Source organism: Propithecus coquereli, unplaced genomic scaffold (genome assembly GCF_000956105.1).
Source record: "Propithecus coquereli isolate 6110/MARCELLA unplaced genomic scaffold, Pcoq_1.0 Scaffold76, whole genome shotgun sequence".
NCBI lineage: Eukaryota > Metazoa > Chordata > Mammalia > Primates > Indriidae > Propithecus > Propithecus coquereli.
In genome coordinates this window covers 7,154,900-7,165,842 of record NW_012153729.1, presented here as the reverse complement: position 1 = coordinate 7,165,842, position 10,943 = coordinate 7,154,900, and the positions used below count along the sequence as shown (strand labels likewise).

The following is a 10,943-nucleotide window of genomic DNA, read 5'->3' as shown; positions in this document are numbered from 1 at the left end:
TTAATTCATTCTAAAGATAGCATTTTGCCATGTAAAAAAAAAAAAAAAAATGAACTTCATACCATATATAAAAATTAACTAAAAGTTAATCACAGACATAATGTAGCAATACCTATAATACTTGAAGAAAGCATAACAGAAAATCTTTCTGACCTTAAAGTAAGCGAAGATAGGACATAAAAAGCACAAACTATAGAAGACAAAATTTATAAACTGGACTACATTAACATTAAAAACTTCTGTTCTGCGAATGATAGTTAAGAAAATGAAAAGGCAAGCCACAAACTGGGAGAAAATATCTGCAAAACACATATTTGATAAAGGGCTTGTATCTGGAAAGTATAAAGAACTCTTACCAAAAAAAAAAAAACCTCTTACAATCCAATAATAAAACAAACAACCTGACAACAAAATGGGCAAAAGATTTTAATGAACTTCACAAAGAAGATATACAAATGACATATAAGCACATAAAAGATTCTCAGTATCTTCCATCACTAGGGAAATACAAATCAAACTGATAATGACCTACCACTATATACCCACTGGAATGGCTAAAATTGGACTGACCATACCAAGAGTTGGTGAAGATGTGGAGTAACTGGAACGCTCATACTCTGCTGATCCAAAAAAATAATATAACCAACCACTTCAGAAAACTGACAGTTTCTTTTAGATAAATACGTACTGGGGTGGGGGGGAGGGGAGGAGGAGAAGGAGGAGGAGGAGCAGGGGGAGGAGGTGGTGGCACCAAAACCGGGATTGTGGAAGAATGTCCATAACAGCATTATTTACAGTACATAAAACTGGAAACAATCCAGGTGCCTGTCAGCAAACGGAGAGCTGTAAAAAACCGTCATATAGTCATACCATGAATTAATATTCAGCAATAAAAAGGAACAACCTACTGATTCATGCTACAACATAGATGAATCTTGAAAACAGGCTGAGCTGTTGGAAGACACAAAAAAGACAGACATTGTATCGAAGTTCAAGAATAGAGAAAACTAACCTAATGGTGATAAAGTAAGAAAGCAGTTGAGGGATGGGAAATTATTGAAAAGTTGTCTGGGCTTCCATGGGTGCTTGAACCACATGAAATTATATGCATGAATATTTTTCTGGGAAGAGAACTTACATTTAAGAGTCCTTTAACCAAAAGAATAAGACTACTGATCTAGAAGAACTCTCAAAATCATTCTACTGTCTTTAAATCTATGCTTGAATCTGCTAATTTGTAACTTGCCTTCCTTCATGTGCCTTGATAAGAGGAAGCAGTTGCCTGAAAAGCAGACACAACTGCTATGAAAGATAAACTTACAGTATTTCATATTATTCATCAATCTCTTTAGACTGTGATTAGAGTAGGGCAAAGAGCAAATTTAAACTCAGATACGACCGAATTTGAACTTGCAGAGTTGAAGTTCAAACTCTAGACAATGGAGTTCTATCAAGATAACGCACCCCAGTAAGGCTCTGCACACAATGCCAACCAGTTTCCTACCTGGCTTCTCTAACACAATGTGAGCTAGGTTATCACAAGCACATCACTACTGGGGGATAAAAAAATCAGTTGAGAGCCTCTTCATCCCCTTTGTAAATGCATGGCTCAGTATCAAAGTAGTAGCAATCCAAGGCTGGACAGGGTACTGGAAAAGTTCCCCCATCCAAAGATTCTGTCATAAGTGGAAGAGGAAAAGGCAAGATGACATATAGTTTGAAAAAAGTTCCAGTCATTCTTTTTTATTTTTTAGACAAGGTCTGGCTCTGTTGCCCAGCCTGGAATACAGTGGCTTGATCATAGCTCACTGCATCCTTGAACTCCTGGGCTCAAGAGATCCTCCTGCCTCAGCCTCCCGTGTAGCTAGGACTACAGAAGCTGGCCAACACACCTGGCTAATTTTTTTTTTTTTCAAATGGAGACAGGTCTCCTTATGTTGCCCAGGCTGGCCTTTTTAACTTCTGGCCTCAAGCGATCTTCATCCCAAAGTGCAGGGATCACAGGCAAGAGCTACCATGTCTGGCCTCTCTAATTCTTTTTCTCACAATGACACATTCCTTGATGGATATTTAACTATTTAAAGTACTTCATATATGTACTTAATATTTAAACATTCCACAACAGTAAACTTACAGAGAATAACAAACTTACGTTAACTGCTACTTAAGATCTCACATCTCGTTTTGTCTAGTTAGCTTTGAAATGAGCCTTATTTTCAATTTTTTGTTTTTGTCATAGACTGGCTTTACAATGTGATGGCTCTAGCTTAAAACTGTAGGCATCTTAATCTTCTAAAAAGCAAAAACACAAGTTCAGGTAACTTACAGTTTAGTGTGACCTACAGGTTACCAAGAGCTAAGAAATGCAGAACTCTGAAAGCCTATAATGGGCAGATATCTGACCTAGTCAGGGAGGTCAGGGAAGGCTTCTCTGAGAAAGAGGCTGTTAGAGCTTGTATTTGCAAAATGTGCAGGAGATAAACCAAAGAGAAAAAATTAGAGCATTCCAGGCAGCGGGAACAGTAGGCATTGCGTATCTAAAGCCCATGAATTTTATAAACATCACAGATCATCCACATTTGGCATACTTTCTTGAGAGTTCAACAGAACTGAACGCAGAGCAATAAAAGTAAGAAGAGTCTCCTGAGAGAATAAATACGTTTAATAAACCTCGAGCTACACAGGCAAAAGCCAAGCTCACGGTGCTGCGATGCAGAGGTTGGTATAGCTAGAAGGAAAAAAGCCCCAATTCCTCTCCTTGGTCTGAGCCTATTCGAATGCCCTACACGAAAATCGAGGAAGTAGAAAAAGTCAGGAAGACGAAGGAGGGGGCGGGATGGAGAGGGGTCTCTGAAGCCAGGGTTCGTGAGTACACAAAGGAACAGAAACCTAGCGACCACTACGGCCCGAACGCGGGCACCCAGTAATGTCGAGACCTCCTAACAGTGGCAGCTGAGCCGCTGGAAAGGGACCGGCGCCTCGCGGCCGGCAGGGAGGTACACACGCCTGAGGTGATGAAGCAGACACAGTCCTACAACCGCGAGGGCACGCTAGCCTGTTCGGGGCGCCCTTACAGTGACTGTCGGCTCGCCATCGAGCTCCTCCATAGCTCCGCACGCCAGCCGCCTGGATCTCGCCCGGCTGCCAATGCTTCCCGCTCAGCCCTCCCGCTCAGAGCCCGCTGCGAGAGAGGACCCTGCCTGGGCGCCGCCTGCAGCGCCTGAGGGCCCAAATCCCGCTACGCTGCAGGGACTTCTCCTCTCAGCCACGACCCACCCTTCTGCGGCCTTCGACACGTGTCCCTCTTTCCTGGACTCGACAGCACATTGGGGAAAACAGCGCCAGGGGCAACCTGTCCTCACAGTAACCACCTCACCAGCTCAGGCGGCGCCGAGGACAGCCCCGCGCCGGGCAGGGAGAAGGTCCCCGGAGGCAGCGGGAGTGGCTGGAGGGGCGCTTGGGGCCTGAAGCGGTGCGGCTGCGCGTACCAGGGCTGGGGCGGCTGCTCTAGGGCTGCAGTCCTGGTCGGGCCAGTCTAGGTCTCCAGTGAGCCCGCGACCTCTCCCAACCTCTGGCTGTCCTCGCCTCTCCCTGGTCTCCACTTTTGTGTCGTCGCAGCCGCCTCTCCGAACCGCGACGGTCCAACAGTTTTGTGTTAGAAAGTAGGTGCAGCCACTCCCACCCCAAAACACACGAGACACGCGGACAAAATTGATGCAGCTGAAACAACTGTGAAATCGAGACAGCTGGGCTTGCTTAATTAAACACAAATACCGGTTTTGTTGTCTTTCCGAAGAAAAGCAGAACAAAGCACTCAAATCAGTGAATCCCTGGCCTTGTTATAGAAAAGTCAAAAGTGCTCCAGTAATTTAAAGGAGTTAAGTTGCTTTTTGAATAGCATATAATACACCACGTAAGAATAGTACTGGTTGGTTATACATTTTATAAGCAACTTTTTTGTGTGTTTTTGGTGGGTTTTTTTGTTTGTTTGTTTTTTGAGACAGGGTTTCACTTTGTGGCCTGGGCTAGAGTGCAGTGGTGCAGTGATGGCTCACTGCAACCTCAGACTCCTGGGTTCGTGCAGTCCCTGAGCTGGGACTACAGGTAGGAGCCACCACGCCCCGGCTAATTTTTTTTTTTTGGTAGGGCGTTGAGTGTCTCTATTTTGCCCAAGCTAGCCTTGAACTCCTGGCCTCAAGCCATGCTCCCGCCTTGGCCTCCCAAAGTGCTAGGATTACAGGCATACACCCAGCCCAAATAAGCATCTATTTGAACAAACTGAAGATAATTCATAATTTAAAATAAGTGTTAGGAAACAATGCCTGAAAATGTAGCAGCTTTTTTTTGTTTTGTTTTGTTTTGTTTTTGAGACAGAGTCTCACTCTCTTGCCTGGGGAGAGTGCTGTGGCATCAGCCTAGCTCAGAGCAACCTCAAACTCCTGGGCTCAAGCAATCCTACTGCCTCAGCCTCCCAAGTAGCTGGGACTACAGGCATGCGCCACCATGCCCGGCTAATTTTTTCTACATATATTTTTAGCTGTCCAATTAATTTCTTTCCATTTTTTGGTAGAGACGGGGTCTCGCTCTTGCTCAGGCTGGTGTAACAGCTTTTATTTAGGGGAAAAATTTGATCTGAAAACAAGGCAAGCCTATCAATGTCTTACCCAAGGAAAACACTTCTTTTCCTGAGATTATTCTGAATGATTTATTTGAACTGGCGGAAATAAGATAATGTGGAATGATTAGGAATATCCTGTCACCTAAGAATTTGTTCTTCTGAAGCACAAATTGTCAAGGAAAGGAAGAAAAATCCTATGGCTATCACAATTTCATCCAAATCCCTGTTCCTGAAGTTAGCAATCTGTAGGATGAAATTTAGTGTAGTTTTGCACAAAACACAACTGTTCTATCATCTATGTCTTACTGCATTATCCAGATGTTTAACAGTGTTACTAAGTGTCTCTGACACCGATAATGTGGCTGTGAAGTGTGAGAAGTTGCACATTTATTTCCACTTTCTAAGGGGTAAAAAGAGGCCTGATGTTTTCAAAGTAAACTAAACATTCACTAGCAGATAAATCAAAAATTTTAAAGTAGTTGTTATAAAATGTGCACCTTTTTTGTCCTCAAATTACACTTCCAGTAAATGGGATTTTTAAAAAATAATTAAGAAAAAAAGGACAAGTGAATAAAAAAAGGAAGTGTCTCACAAAGAATTCTTAATGCAGTCATTAAAAGATAACTAGAACAATTTTATAAAGATGCGATTTAGTAAAATTTTGTAAACAAAATTCTCAATTTTGTAAAAAATAAAAGGTATCTATAGATATTATGTAGAAAAAAGACTGGCAGGAATAAGTATTATTACTCTTAAAATCAGAAAAAGTTATCTTTTTTTTTGAGACAGAGTCTTGCTCTGTCACCACAGGTAGAGTGCAGTGGCATGATCATAGCTCACTGCAACCTCCAACTTCTGGGCTCAAGGGATCCTCCTGCCTCAGCCTCCTGAGTAGCTGGGACTGGAGGTGCATACCATAACACCCAGCAAATTTTTCTATTTTTTGTAGAGATGGGGGTCTTGCTCTTTCTCAGATTGGTCTCAGGCAATCCTCCCACCTCGGCTTCTGGGAGTGCTAGGATTACAAGCGTAAGCCACCAAGCCCAGAAAAAGTTATCTTTTAATTATTTTTACCAAGAAATTTTAAATTTAACAGTAAACCGAAAATTGTATATTTCTGCAATTATGTAAAGAGGTTTACATATGGATAAAGATGAGAAACCAATGTTCTCTGATAGTTCTCATTGCTAAAAAGAAAAAAAAAATTAGAAATTAAAATGAGAAATAAATGTTGTTTTAGAATTATGAGGATGTGAGTGAATTTAAAATTTTTATTCTTCTAGAAATAGTTTACTAGCTGGGTGAGTTGGCTTCTGTCTTAATCCCAGCTACTCAGGAGACTGAGGAAGGAGGATCAATTGAGCCCAGGAATTCCAGACCGGCCTGAGCAACATAAGGAAACCCCATCTCAAAACAAAAGCAAAAATAGAAAAGTATTTTACTGATAAATGTTTCAAATATATATAGATATTAATACCTATATAGATAGATAGTAATACATACATGGTTATATACACAAATGTACATATGTACATGTACATGAATTTAAAAACCTGCTTTATAGGTCTAGTAATGTATATCTGGCCACATAAGACTTCAAGTTGAGAAGTAAAATTATAAATGTGACAAATTTATTATTGGAGGAGTGAAAGCTGCTGTGGTTCTCAAATGTCAGAAAACTTCAGAATTATCTTGGGCTTGTTAAACCACTTCAGAATTATCGAGGGCTTGTTAAACCACTGATTCCTGGGCCCTATCCCCAGAGCTTCCAATTCTGTAGGTCTGGAATGGGGCCTGGTTATTTGCATTTCTAATCAGTTCCCAAGTAAAGTTACCGACCAGGGGACCACCATTTGAGAACCATTTTTCCAACTCTGTCTTCCCTACCTCCAAGTGAGAGTAATCAATCACAAAGAGGAGCTTGAAGAGTACAGAGAATATCTACATTGGGCACAACTCTGCAAAATACAGCTGTGTTCATTTTGTTTCTGTTCATGTTATGAAACAAACAGCCTCAAGTCACTGAGCCTCATTGCCAATGCCCTGCTTGAATCCAGCAATGGACAGAGAGGTAGGATTTGAGCACTAATGGGGCCAGTAGAACTTGAAATTGTCATACCAATGTCAAGCCTGCATAACTGACAGGCATTTGGGAACCCTTATTTAGGCATTTTTGGCATTCTAATGAAAAGTAGTACAAAAAGTAACTGTTGTATCAATTAGTCAATGAACATTTATTTTATTTATTTATTTTTTTTCTTTTTTGAGACAGAGTCTCACTCTGTCGCCTGGGCTAGAGTGCCATGGCATCAGCCTAGCTCACAGCAACCTCAAATTCCTGGGCTCAAGTGATCCTACTGCCTCAGCCTCCCAAGTAGCTGGGACTACAGGCATGTGCCACCATGCCCAGCTAATTTTTTCTATATATATATTTTTAGTTGTCCAGATCATTTCTTTCTATTTTTTAGTAGAGACAGGGTCTTGCTCTTGCTCAGGCTGGTCTCGAAGTCCTGACCTTGAGCGATCCGCCCACCTCGGCCTCCCAGAGTGCCAGGATTACAGGCGTGAGCCACCGTGCCTGGGCAATGAACATTTATTGATCACTGGCTCTCAGGAGTTTGTTATTTGCTGAGACTATAAAAATGAAACGTGATATACTTGCACACAAAAAGCTTACAAGACTATTCTGTAAGTTATGTTTGTGCAATATGTATATCAATATTCAGTCAATGGGCCAGGTACGGTGGCTCATGCCTGTAATCCTAGCACTCTGGGAGGCCAAGGTGGGAGGATTGCTTGAGCTTCAGAGTTGAGACCAGCCTGAGCAAGAGTGAGACCCTGTCTCTACTAAAAAATAGAAAAATTAGCCAGGCATCGTGGTACGGGCCTGTAGTCCCCACTACTCGGGAGGCTTAGGCAGGAGGATTGCTTGAGCTCAGGAGTTTGAGGTTGCAGTGAGCTAGGCTGACACCACAGCACTCTAGCCTGGGCAACAGCGAGACTCTGTCTCAAAAATAAAAAAAAATTCAGTGAATATACAATATGGTGAAATGGGACAATTATTTCCCTATATTCTATATGCCAACTAACACATTTAAAGAATTATATACAGGTTGAGTATCCTTTATCCAAAATGCTTGAAAACAGAAGTTTTTCAGATTTTGGATTTTTTTTTGATCTTAAAATATTTGCATACATGTAATGAGGTATCTTGGGGATGGGATCTAAATCTAAACACAAGTTTACTTATGTTTCATATATGCCTTATACACATAGCCTGAAGGTAATAGGTAATTTTATACAAAATTTTTAATAATTTTGTGCATGAAACAAAGTTTGTGTGCATTGCACCATCAGAATGCAAAGGTTGGCCAGGTGCAGTGGCTCATGCCTGTAATCCCAGCACTTTGGGAACCCAAGGCAGGAAGATCACTTACGGCCAAGAGTTTGAGACCAGTGTGGATAACACAGTGAGACCCTGTTTCTAAAAAAAAAAATCAGCCAACTGTAGTGGCATACACCTGTAGTGGACTACTCACCAGGCTGAGGTAGGAAGATCCCTTGAGCCCAGAAGTTTGAGGTTGCAGGGAGCTGTGATCATCTGTGAGTAGGCATTGTACTCTAGCCTGGGCAATAGAGTGAGACCCTGTCCCCCCCCAAAAAAAAAAAATTAGCTGGGCATGGTGGTGTGGGCCTGTAGTCCTAGCTACTTGGAAGACTGAGGAGGGAGGATTGCTTGAGCCCAGGATTCCAGCCTGGGTAACAGAGCAAGATTCTCTTTAAAAAAAAAAAAAAGAGAGAGAGAGAAAGATAGCAAAGGTGTCAGGTGTGGAATTTGGAATTTTCCACTCATGGTTATCATGTCAGCAATCAGAAAGTTTTGGATTTTTTAACATTTCGGATTTTGAATTTTTGGATTAGGGATGCTCAACCTGTACTAGATTCTTGGCATTGACTGCTGGTACAATCTTGGGTTCTATCATCTTTTCCATGACCCAAAACATAAAATTGGAAAGTTTCTACAATATCATCACCATTTTGCCTCCAGATTTGCTGCAGTATTGAGGAATTCTGCATTCAGTATTCCTGCAGTATTTGCAGAGACAGCTCAAGTAGTCAGCTAAACTACATTAGAATGTGAAGGAAATTTGATGGTATAAAGTACACACGGTTTAGTCATCTGTATTTTAAATTTAGTTATATGTATAGGGTTTTTGTTGAGGATTTAAAGCTCTCAACAAGACTCTGTGATTCTTATTCTCCTACCCCTTTCAGAAAAGATGTTTTGTCCTTTGGCACTTGACCCTGGGGAGTACATTCTCCCTGGTTCACCCTATTTTTACCCTCTACATCTAACATTCGTTATTGATATTTAATTAGGTTCCCGGGAGAATTAGGCCTTTCTTGCGCAAGTTTCTAGTTAACTCCTCACAGTGACAACTGCCCACTGCAAACTCCCTCCTCATTCATTCCTTTACTCACAGAGTAGGATCCAAGGAACTGTGATAGGTGCTAGGAACAAAACTGAGAACAAGACAGACAGATCTCTGCTTCCATGGAACTTCCATTCTGCTGGAGGAGACAGAAATAAAAAATTTAAGTCAAAACTTTATTGGTGCTCCTGGTACTATTCTAGGATTTCTCCCCCACACACTTTTTTTTTTTTTCATGTTTTCTCTCTGTGGCTTTCCACAGTGTCTCTGTGTAGCCTGACATAATACAGTAATTAAGTACTGGGCTGGGTCAGAAGGCCTGAGTTCTGTACTGGCTCTGCCACCTCAAGCTGGGAGACCAAGTTGCCCAACCGCTCCCTGTCTCGCTTTCTTCATCTGTATAATGGAGATAATTATAAGAGAGGCTTTATAAGGACTAAGGGTATAGCACAGAGTCCCCATATAATAATCACTCAGTTAATGTCTGCCATTGTTATTCTTTTCTGTGTATACTTCTCCTTAAGTTTTTTTTTTTTTCTTTTTTAAGAGACAGTAGTCTCACTATGTTGCCCAAGCTGGACTTGAACTCCTGGGCTCAAGTGTTCCTCCTTTCCACTCTTAGCCTCCCAAGTAGCTGGGACTACGGGGCCATTGCACCCAGCTACTTTCTTTTTCTAGAGCATCTTTTTTCAGTACACAGGTACCCCCTTTCCCACACCTATAAAAATGATAGAGGGAGAATCTTAATGTGGGGAAATCTGTATTTCTTCATTTTTTTCCCCTGGAAATTGGAAAAAGACTCTTAATATATAATTTTAGTAGATTTCTTTGGCCCAGGTCAAAGAATTCCAGTTTGCCATTGGACTATATATTGCTCACACACTTGAATATGCATTTTATGCAAAATCCTCCTTTGCTTGAAGGTGATTTTGTAATTTAGCATAACTTTGGAGGGGATATTGTAAGGACACACCTATCACCCAGAAGCCAATGATTAAAAAACCATTTGCTCATTGGAGGTCCCCACATATTAATGAGGGTAAGTTGAACATGACATTTCTTTGACAGGTTCTGCAGTCCTACAAGGATGGGAAGGTGTGGGGTGGCAATGGAAAGACCTGGGTGTAGGAGAACCTCAAGGGCAAGGGTAGCATCTCCTTTTCTCTCTGCTCAGTACCTGGCATAGCACCCAGCATATCCATTCCCTGGCATATAGGAGCGCTGTCAGCACTACTTTCTAGCTGTGTGATACTGGGCAAATTACTTAATCCCTTTGAGACTCAGTAGCTAATAAATACTATACCTGCTTGGAAGGGTTTCTGTAAGGAGAAAATGAGTTACATTACTAAAGCCCCACTCAGTGCCTGATACATGGCAGGTGTCCAGCAATTGTTGCTTCTCTTTCCCTTCGCTTCTTGTGTATTTCCTCCTCCCCCAATTATAAGTTATTTGAGTCAGGGACTTTGTCTGCCCTTCTTCGTATCCCCAGTGCCACAGGACCTTACACATAGTGATAGTTTCAATTCATTCACTCATTCAGTGAATCCTGGAGTACCCACAAAGGATAAAAGCTTAGAGTTGAGAGAGAACAGGCACATTCAGGAACCCCAAGTAACTGAATATGGCCCAAACAGAGGCTTCAAGGGGAAATGAGGCTAGTTAGTCTGGATTAGCTTTCAGAGGTCTTTGTAGATCTCATAGGAATTTTGGACTTTATCCTGAAAGGTAGATGATTGCCATGGAACCAGGGAGTGTCAGGAACTTTTGTTTTATTTTTATTTTACAATGGTCTGTGGTTCTGAAACTTAAGAGCGTACTTAAGAATCACCAGGGAAGGCCGGGCGCGATGGCTCACGCCTGTAATCCTAGCTCTTCTGGGAGGCCGAGGTGGG

The 10,943-nt window shown here is 41.8% G+C and overlaps 1 protein-coding gene across 3 annotated transcripts in view; it reads right to left on the bottom strand.

Annotated features, from left to right (window-relative positions):
* NUP85 (nucleoporin 85kDa) overlaps positions 1–9,107 on the bottom strand; it is a 35,888-nt gene extending 26,781 nt beyond the window's left edge. The window contains exon 1 of one of the 3 annotated variants that reach the window (XM_012662296.1): positions 9,101–9,107. Coding sequence is in view for 2 of the 3 variants with exons in the window: in XM_012662294.1 (XP_012517748.1) it covers positions 3,075–3,107 (33 nt within the window). In the remaining variant the exon portion in view is untranslated. Of the gene's footprint in view, positions 1–3,074; positions 3,422–9,100 lie in introns of those variants that run through there. The other 2 variants (XM_012662294.1, XM_012662295.1) reach the window with 2 other exon arrangements.
* Between the last annotated feature and the right edge of the window lie 1,836 nt (positions 9,108–10,943).